The 10,741-nt window shown below is 44.5% G+C and overlaps 1 protein-coding gene across 1 annotated transcript; it reads left to right on the plus strand.

Moving 5' to 3' along the window:
• Positions 1–9,522: 9,522 nt before the first annotated feature.
• LOC145410574 (uncharacterized) lies at positions 9,523–9,891 on the plus strand. Its single transcript, XM_080280690.1, has one exon. It carries the CDS (start codon positions 9,523–9,525, stop codon positions 9,889–9,891), a length of 369 nt encoding a protein of 122 aa, XP_080136816.1.
• Positions 9,892–10,741: the final 850 nt, after the last annotated feature.

Below are 10,741 nucleotides of genomic sequence, written 5' to 3' on the forward strand. Positions count from 1 at the left end.
CTCGCCCATTGGCCCCACAGGACACATCATGTCCAGGGCCTGTACATACATATGTACCATAAGTTTAAGGGGGAAAAGTTCGAGAACCCGCAGAGGCGACCCGAGGCTGTGTCTGCAGACACACAAGCCCAAGTTTGCATAAGGATTCTCAGCTGCCCCAATATTGTGTATGCATGTGTACTCTAGGCTAAAGGGGAGAAGTTTGAGGACCCGTGTGCAGTCCGAGGCTGTGTCTGTGGACACACGAGCCCGAGTTTGCACAAGGATTCTCAGCTCCCCGATATTAATAAAAATACTGTAGGTTAAGGGGGAAGTTCGAGAGAGAACCCCGCAGAGGCGACCCGAGGCTTTGTCTGCGGACACACGAGCCCGAGTTTGCACAGGGATTCTCAGCTCCCTGATATATAAACACTAGGTAAAGGCAGAGGTTGAGGACCCGTGGGCAGTCCGAGGCTGTGTCTGAGAACACACGAGTCTGAGTTTGCATAAGGATTCTCAACTTCTATCTATCTATCTATTGCCAGATGCCTCAATCCCGTTTGGGGTGGCCACAAACAAATCGCCTCCAAGTCGCCCTGTCCCCCGCCATTTCACCGCCCTGCTCCCAACTCACACCCCCCTCTCTCATATACCTCTCCACCCCATCCCTCCATCTCATCCTCGGCCTCCCCCTCCCTCTTCCCCCCTCCACCTCACTCACATACACTCTCTTCGTCAGTCTTTCACCCTCCGTCCTCTCCACATGGCCAAACCACCTCAGTGTGTTCCTCATAACGCTTCCTATCACATCCACATCCACACCGCAACGCTCCTTTATATCCTCATTCGTCAGCCTGTCTCTCCACGTGACTCCACAGGCTCCTCTTAAATAACTCATTTCCAATGCTCTCACTCTTGACTTGTGTCCTTCCAACAATGTCCAAGCTTCACTTCCGTACGTTAGAGTTGGTATCACAATACTGTCATGTAGTAACTTTTTCACTTCCATGCTCACTTCCCTGTTTCTTATCACTGCTTTCAAGGAACCAGCAACCTTTCTTCCCTGCTGTACCCTTTCAAGCACTTCACCCTCCAAACCTCCATCCTTACTCATCACACTACCCAAATACTTAAACGTACTCACATTTTCCAATTCCTCACCATCCAACCTCGCTGTACATTCACTAACTTCACCTCTCTCAAAGACCATCACTTTACTCTTCCCTACATTCACCTTTAGGTTCCGTTTCTTACACACTCTCTCAAACTCATCCACCAAGCCTTGCAGCTCCCCTTCGTCTTCACTCAACAACACAGTATCATCTGCAAACAACAGTACAGGGAGTTTCCAAACACTATCCTCTCTCACCAGGGCCACTCCAACATCCACTACCCTACCTTGTACCTCTCAACTTGCCAACACTAATTGTAAGTGTAGAGTTAAGTTTAACCAGTAAACTACATGAGTCCTCGAGACCAACGGCGTCCAGGGACTACGTTTCCTGGTTAATAATGTACCTAATAAATTAATGGCGATCTTGAATGTATAAAGCTTAGGCTGTCACTCGTATTTTTCAGCTATAGCGTACCTTTCGTAGCATGTACTGATTGCTAGGCAGAGAGAGTAATTGTAATGTAATAAGAATTTTTGTCTCATTGACACTTTTGATGCTCCACCTTAATTGATTTTGCAGGTACAGTGATGGGTGTAGCAGTTTTGCTGTGCTGGCCAGCTGATCATCTGCCGCACGCTGTCGCCTCTTCTCCTCTGCCTTCGTTGTCGCCGTATTATTAATATTTACTGCATGATTTTACACGTAGGTACAGTTACACAACAACTGTCACACCTACACCGTGTATCACATCACGCTACACAACAATTAGTTGTCAGTGTAAATGTAGCGAACTTTCGCTCAGTTTGACCTAAGTACAGGATTTTCACCGTCGTCACGGAGTTTTTTCCCTCAAGCTTGCCTCTGTTAACGTAAATACGAGGTTTTTACGCTCATTGGCGATAATGATTTTCTCCTGTAGCAGGATAGCACACACACCACAGTGTGAATCTTGTGTGACTGAGTTAGGATGTGTACATATATATATATATCCACAAATTTTTTCCCATAAGGAAAAAATTTCATTTTGAAGGGGCGTAATGTCACGAATCAAACTCGCGACATTTGCCTTTTGTGAGAAACCACGAACTTTAGTGGAAAACTCACTGTGTATCGTTCAGTTAACTGTTTCTCTCTCCATTTCGATGGTATACTTTTTTCAAAACATTTGTCACTGTTCAAAAGTGACCGTTCTGATGCACGTCATTAAGTGCTCTACTGAGCGATAGTATTGTTTCTATATTGTTCGCCCCTGCTTGCCTCAACCGTTGGCCACGCCTTCTTCCGGCTGGCCTGGACATCCTACCCCATACATCGTATTTGAATCAGCCCTTTATATGTCGCGACGGAGTGTGGTTCTGTGCTCCAGTAGTGAGAGTGAGAGAGGTCTTCCAGCACCCAGACTCCACTAGACTACAGTTCTCCAGGCTCCCACCCTTCCTTGGTGATACGCTACATTGACCAGTATTTCCTTTTCGTATTTTCCTAGGTTTAAGAGGTTAGCTTCTGAGTGAGCAAGTGAGTGCGATCTCTTTATTTTGAATTCACTTTGAAATGTAACGTTAAATTTATTCCTTTGTAATCAATAAATTTAACAGTTCTTTTTCTTTGAGCTTAATGTGATGTAAACTCGTGTTTCATTTCTCCATAATTAAGCTTATTTCCCTCATAGCTCCTAGCTTGCATAAACGCTTTGCTATTCATAACTGGCACTTAGGCCAGTCTTGTTGTATTAAGCTTAAAATCCATTGTGCCTTCTAGGAGTTAACGCATCAGCAAGAACCTGATATCATTAATAGTATTAGTTATTTATTGTCAGGGGTGAAGTCACTTTCTCCAGAGGCTAACAGTACTAATAAACAGCAATTGTGAGCAATTAGTCTCTGCTGTGTACTGTTGAGAAAGTTTATAAATTCTCGTTCTGAGAGAATCGGCGAAGCAAGCCGGCATAAAGTAATCATTGCTTGATTTAGCAAGACAATCATTGTCCCTGCTCTTCAGTATTATTGAACATTATCATTTAAAAACTGCATCTATTTTAAAAACCCCGTGACATAGGTAAACAAGCACTGATAGCTTTGCCTACCTTTGCAATATTGTAAGAGGAAAGGAATGGTCATTTATAGAGAGGAACAACCCTTTGAGGTCCCACTCTGGCTGATCCCTGGTCTGGATGAAGATTTATCACCATACAAAATCTTGGGTTCTTATGAGAAAAAATCATTGTTATGTCTGCCCCCTGGCCCACCTCGCCGTGGTGGCTGCAAAGTCCCACTCTGACGAAAATTCTGAGCGCTGCCTCTGCCAGTAAGGAGTGGCTCCCGAGGGCCCCACTCTACCAAAAACCTGACATGAGTAGCAAACATGTTCCTGGGTTAAAAGTTGCGATCATTTATAACAGCTTTGGCTGCAGAACTGAGAGTGCTCCCCCTCACCCACCTTGGGAGAACATCCCTTGGAGATCACACCTTGCTTAAAACTCAGCCAGAGCGAAGGTCTACCTTTCGGCAAAATGTTGTGTTTCTAGGTTAACAAGACAAAGGACACCTTTGACAACTGCATCCATCCCTGCAATATTATAATGGGAATTATAAGATTTTGAGGGTCATGGAGAGGTGAACCCTGAGGATCCCATACTCTTTAAACTGGTATGGGTGAAGGTCTGTTAGTGTGTAAAATTTTTTTGTATGTAGGTAATCACTAAGACATTGTCCCCCCTGGAAGATTTACCTCCCCCCCATGTGGGTAGCCATCAAGGGTTGCACCGTGCTTAAAATGTGACTGGGGTGAATTTGTAACTGTATGTTAAATTTCATGTTCAATGGTTAATACCATGACCATGCACTAAGACTTTGGCCAGGACTCCTCAGGACCCACTCATATCTCACGTGGGATGAGAGGCCTTTGGAGGTCTTACCCTGCCACAAGGTTAGCCCCAGTAAATATCGGGCATTGTGTAAAGCTTGACAGTATTAGGGAAAAAAGAGAATATTTTCCCCTCTTGGTGCCAGCTCCTTTCCCTGGGGAATGTTCATCGAGAGTCTTCTCCTGCATAAAATATCTATCTATCTATATATAGCCCGACGCCCTAATCCCGCAAAGGGTGGCCGCAGACAAAACGCCTCCAAGTCACTCTGTCACCCACCATTTGACTCCCCTCCCCCCAACTCACCCCCCCCTCCCTCATATACCTCTCAACTCCATCCCTCCACCTCATCCTCGGTCTACCCCTCCCTCTCCCTCCCTCCACCTCACCTACATACACCCTCTTAGTCAGTCTTTCATTCTCCATTCTCTCCACATATCCAAACCACCTCAGTGTATTTCTCCTAATCTTCTCAACCACATCCACATCCACCCCACAACGTTCCTTCACTTCTTCATTCGTCAACCTGTCCCTCCACGTCACTCCACATGCTCCTCTCAATTAACCCGTCACGTCCCGAGGTTTTCCATACCTCCGACATCCCCCAGTCCCGAGGTATTTTCGATTTTTTTTTTTTTGGCTAAAACCTTCGCTTTTGGTGAGAAACATCGAAAATTCATAGAGAAATCGCTCACCTGAGGTTTAAAGTGCCCAATCCAGGTAGGAGTTCCTCCTTACCTGAGTGGGTTTTCTAACATGCTGGCACCAAAGAAAACGAGTTCTATGGGAGGGTAACTATTTTATCCACTCATAAACGGTATTTATTTATTTACTTGGTACGAATGTATATGTAGTATGACAGTATATTGGTTTTCAAGCAGTAATAAAGGCATTATAAGCATTGTTTCACTCACTAACTAATCACCATACCTGACCTATTTTTGCCACACTACCTGATCATTATTTCTGGCTGTTTCTTCTTCTAATGCTATGTAAACATTGTCCTCCACATTGTCATCGATTGGGGAATCACTCTGGCCCTGAATAACTTTACTAGCCAGGTCACTGGTAACAGGTCCTTTGCCAAGACAATGGCGTGAGGGGGGGAGGGGGGAGGTTATGCAGTGTAAGGCATTGTCCCTGCTTGGTATCTTGTACAGGAATAGAGGAAGGTGTCCCGTGTATACATACGAAAAATCACGTGCGAAAATTGAAAATTGTACAAATTAGGTACCTTGCAATTGCACGACGTACTGGTACGTCGCCAGGACTGGCAAATGCAAATCGTGGTGACGTACCCATACGTCGTCGGGACGGGGCGGGTTAACTCATTTCCACTGCTCTCACTCTTGACTTGTTCCCCTCTTGCAAGGTCCACGCCTCGCTTCCATACGTCAGGATAGGGATCACAATACCATCATGCAGTGACTTCTTAACTTCCATACTCACCTCCCTATTTCTCATCACTGCTTTCAGTGTACCAACAACCTTTCTTCCCTGCTGTACCCTTTCACGTACTTCATCCCCCAAAGTTCCATCCTTACTCATCACACTACCCAAGTACTTGAATGCACTCACATTCTCCATATCCTCACCATCCAACCTCACTGCACACTCTGTAACTTCATTCCTCTCAAACACCATAACTTTACTTTTGTTTACATTAACTTTCAGCTTCCTCCTCCTACACACTGTCCCAAATTCATTCACCAAACCTTGCAACTCCCATTCATCTTCACTCAACAATACTGTATCATCAGCAAACAGCAACACCGGAAGCTTCCAAATCTCACCCTCATTCATTAGGGCCACCCCCACATCCACTGCCCTACCTTGCACCTCCTTTACAACCCCATCCATATATATATTAAACAGCCACGGAGACATCACACACCCCTGTTTCAGTCCCACATTGAGATCAAAGAACTCACTCAGCTCACCATCCACTCGCACCGTAGCCTTAGCTCCCTCGTACATACTCTTCACAGCACTCAACAATTTCCCCTTCACTCCATATATTCTTAATACCTTCCACATACCTTGCCTATCTATTCTGTCATAAGCTTTCTCCAAGTCCATGAAGGCAGCATACACTTTCCTTCCCTTCTCTAGATACTTCTCCACTAAACATCTTAGAACAAATATCTGATCTACACACCCTTTTCCCTTCCTAAATCCCCCTTGTTCTTCTCCAACTAGCTCCTCTGTCATATGCCTAACCCTATCAATGAGTATTCTACCATATATTTTACCAGTCACACTAAGAAGGCAAATACCCCTATTGTTACCACATACTTCTCTCTCCCGTTTTCCTTTGTACAGAGGAACAATTATACCTGATTTCCAGTCCTCTGGAACCCTTCCCTCTTCCCAAGCCAATCTACACAACTTCCATACCCACTCCACAACAATCTCACCCCCATACCTAAGCATTTCACCACACACTCCATCAATTCCTGGGGCCTTTCCCAGCTTAATCTTCTTCATCACTTCCACTAAATAAAATATGACCTGCTTAATCACCTACCAATGTGCAAAATTTTATGTTCTTAGGTTGAAAACTATGCTGTGTATTTTGGCTTTACTAGGCTGCTCGAGGGCAACCCCCGTGCCCCATGGAGGATGACCCTCAGTGGTTCCACTCTTCCTAAAACATGACCAAAGTGAACTTCAATCAACATGCAAAATTATGTTTTTCAGTTAACACCTTCAGTTAGGTATAATGACTTTGTCAGAGATCTCTAGGAGCTCTCCCCTCTTCCCTGTGCAGGTCCACCCTTTGGAACTCCCATCATACTTATAACCTGGTGTGAGTAAAGCTCTACCATTGTGCCAAAATTTGTGTTCCTCAGTAAGAAACTATCTGAACCTAATGGTTTTTGGTGGGACACCTTGGGCAGATGCGTGGTTCCCATCCTGTCAGAAATCGGGCACAGGAGAAGGCTTATTTTAGTGAAAATTTTCATTTTTTCATAGTGTTTGGACCTCATTCTTCAAAGGTGTACAGCAGGGGTCGGTCATTAGCCTAAATTTGACTACTATGCCATATCAAGAGCTCGGAGCATCGCCAATATCCTGGCTTACAGGAAGTACTCATTTTAAGGCAATATTGATAAAACATGAAAAACTAAAATGATTTCGATTTAAAAACAAGTCAAATGAGAGAGAGAGAGAGAGAGAGAGAGAAAGAGAGAGAGAGAGAGAGAGAGAGAGAGAGAGAGAGAGAGAGAGAGTAAATGCTTTTGCAGTCGTGACCCATGAAACTCATCTCATGGTGGCGTTGCTAACACCTCGCCTGGGTTACCGTCTTCAGGAGGATTTGAAATAAACTTGAAGTCCAATTCTGAGTACAATAGGTCTGGAGTAGGTTTACATTACCTGGAATTCCGGTGAGGGGCAAAATTCTCCTTTTCTGATAGGGTATGCGATAGTTATATAGAAAATACGATAGTTTTTGTGGCTTAAGACGATACTCTATATATCAAAAGCTAACATTTATTTTTCTGGAATGGAGTGGGTGAAGGAACTCTTGTCAGACTGCCAAAATTGGCTGGTCTCATTTTCGAAAGCTAAGTTACATTCACACTAACTGCTTTAATCCTGATGGGTCTCTTTAACCCCAGAAGATTTAAAATTACCCCGATGTGGAAATTTACCCCAAACTGTCCATCCCTGGTGTACTAATCAAATAAGTGAGCTGAGGAGTAAGCGAGGGAGTAAAAAAGGAAGAAGCACTATATTTGGCCATCCCTGTGGGTATGGCAATAACTATGGCTGTTCATAGCAGCTTTGGCCACAAAGACAGTGGTTGCATCTCTTGTGTTGGAACACTTTGGGAGCACACACTGACTGAAACCTGGCTTAAGTGAAGATCTCTCACTGTGCAAAATTTCATGCTCTCAGTTTAAGAATTAATTATAGTCATGCATAAAAGCTTTGGCTGGTAGCCACTGGGGTCTCCCTTGGGGATTGCATCCTGTCTGAACCTGGTCTGAATGCAGGTCTCATCGTGCAAAATTTCATGATCCTAGGTAGGTATCTATGGCCATGTAGAATGGTTTTGACAAAAAATTCTGTCATCCCGGGAGACCCACTTCACCTGAAATCCGGCTCTATTAGAGGTCTACCACTGTGCAAAATTTCCTTTTCCTAGCAGACCCCTTATAAGGCCTAGATTCTATTATCAAAAATACAGTAACTAGTAGGCGAATGACATTTGAGAAGCCGTGTATTTGCCTGCATGAAATACCCAGGTAGCAGCAACAACAGAATCCTGACATCAGAACGGTAAAAAAGGATTACTAGTAGTGCACTTACGCAGGCAACAACAAGCCAGCTTTGCAGCCTACTATTGGTGTAGCTAAGTATAGGATAATCAGATAATTATGAAGGAGTACTGTGTGAGAGTTTCATACTGCATGACGAAATTATACCACTGTGTAATATACGACGTAAAATGGGGAAAGCCCCAGGAATTGTGGTGTGTGTGATGAAATGCTGAAACATGGGGGAAAGAGTAGCAGAATGGATATGGAAGATTTGTAGATTGGTCTGGGAGGAAGGTACAGTCCCGGAGGATTGAAAGTCAGGTATAATTATTCTCCTGTACAAAGGAAAAGGGGAAAAAGAAGTTTGTGGTAATCATAGGGTCATCCATATTCTTTGTGTAATAAACAAGGACTTAGAGAAGAACAGGGAGGCTTTAGGAAAGGAGGAGGTTGTGTAGATCAGATAGTCATTCTTATGTTTTTGGTGGAAATGTTGCTATAAAGAATGTAAAGTAGTTGTATGTGGCCTTCATGGATTTGGAGAATGCATATGAAAGGGTGGATAGACAAGGAATGTGGAAAGTATTAAGAATACGTGGAGTAAATGGGAAGTTGCTCAATGCCGTGAAGAGTAGAAATTGGGGGGCTAAGGCTGCGGTGAATGTTGATAGCAAACTGAGTGAATTTTCCTATTCGAATGTTGGATTGAATCAGGGATGTGTCATGTCCCCGTGGCTGTTCAATCTGTATATGGATGGGGTTATAAAAGAGTCACAAGGTAGGGCAGCAGATGTCGGAGCGACCCTAATGAGAGAGGGCAATGTTTGGAAACTCCCTGTACTGTTGTTTGCAGATGATACAGTACTGTTAAGTGAAGACGAAGGGGAACTGCAAGGCTTGGTGAATGAGACTGGGAGTGTGTGTAAGAAATGGAATCTAAAGATGAATGTAGGAAAGAGTAACGTTATGAAGTCACAGAATGTACAGTCTAAGACAAAAGTCGTGTTGCTGTTTTGTCCGATGATTAAATGTCAGTCGCTAAACAATCTGAGAGTCCTACCCCAGTAACGCATTCGAGACTGACATGCCCTAAAGCTTCATATCTCCCGCCAATGAGATAAAGGGATTCACAGGTTTACCAGGATTACTGCGTGATGGTTTCAAACACTGTACGAGGTAGAATGCGACCCATAATCGGTCCGGCGACGAACACCATGGCATTTCCTCTTACACCTGAACTGCGGAATGCCACGTAGCCTGTGAGAGCCTGATTCCCAGCATGGAAAGAGCAAGCAACATGCATCCAACAACCAGGGTGATGAGAGGTGGAATAATAGCCCTTTCTTCTGAAGGTGAAGATCCTGCAAATATTGCACACACATTCGGTGTAAGCAAGAGAACAGTGGAAAGATGGATCAAGCGTTATGAAGAGGAAGGGACAATTGAAAATCATCGGCGATCAGGTCGCCCTCGTGTTACAACAGGAATGCAGGACCAAAATACAATAGCTACAATGGAAGCTGAACCAACACAGAGCAGCCGAGGAGTAAGAGATGCATTGCAGCTGGAATGCAGCACACGAACAGTTGTGCGTCGGCTCCGGGATTCTGGGTTATTTGCTCGAACCCCAGCTGAGAAACCTGCCTTGACAGAAACAGGGAGATGAGGTTAGCATTTGCAAGACAGTATGTTGATATGCCAATGGAATTCTGGAAAACTGTCATATTTTGTGACGAAAAAGTGTTTTCGTTGGAGGCTGTGCGACCTCAATTTGTTTGGCGCAGGGATAACACAAGGTAAGGTAATGTCGTTCATGATTAAAGCAGTTCAACTGAACCACGATTATAATCTGGTCCTCATGAAACACACGCTTCATCTTTTTGAATCACTAGAAGATCCACCAGCCCACACTGATCAACTGAAGAATAGGTTAGGTTAGGTGGATTACCTGGAGATCAGCAAGTAGCCAATAGAAGCTGTTCTGGTGGTCAGTGTTGGGGGGTAGATTTTCAGTGAATCCATCAGGTTCCCTAAAGAAGAAAAGGTGGAATTATGTTATCATACCAGGCACGCAACGTGCATAATGTCCTGTTACTCCCCTCTCCCCTTCCCCTCATACGGGTATATCAAGTGGCACCGCGTGAGTTTGACATGCACCCCAACATCATGTGCTTTACTGTTACAGATTCAACGAGGAGAATATTGTGGCAACAACGAGGAGTGGTCACATCATGGGTGGAGTCTGGGGTTGGATGGCGTGGAATGATGTAGGGGAGCTGGCCGAGATAGATGGTCGGCTCACATCTGCAGAGTATGTTAGCATCTTGGAGGATGTGTTCTTACGATCTGTGAGGGCAGTATTCGCTGAGGATGATACTTTTCATGTTCATCTGGCCCAGGGTAACAGCCCCATTCACAGTGGCCGGGTTGTAAGGGATTGGTTGACAACACATCCTGAGGTGACACCCCTTGACTGGCCTCCACGATCGCCGGACCTCAACCCGATCGAGCATGTG

Source organism: Coenobita brevimanus, chromosome 86, assembly GCF_032717465.1.
Source record: "Coenobita brevimanus isolate Jiangsu-jjx chromosome 86, ASM3271746v2, whole genome shotgun sequence".
NCBI lineage: Eukaryota > Metazoa > Arthropoda > Malacostraca > Decapoda > Coenobitidae > Coenobita > Coenobita brevimanus.

Excerpts from the sequence above, each read along its gene's own strand:
- LOC145410574 (XM_080280690.1), top strand. The coding sequence starts at position 9,523 with ATGCATCCAACAACCAGGGTGATGAGAGGTGGAATAATAGCCCTTTCT.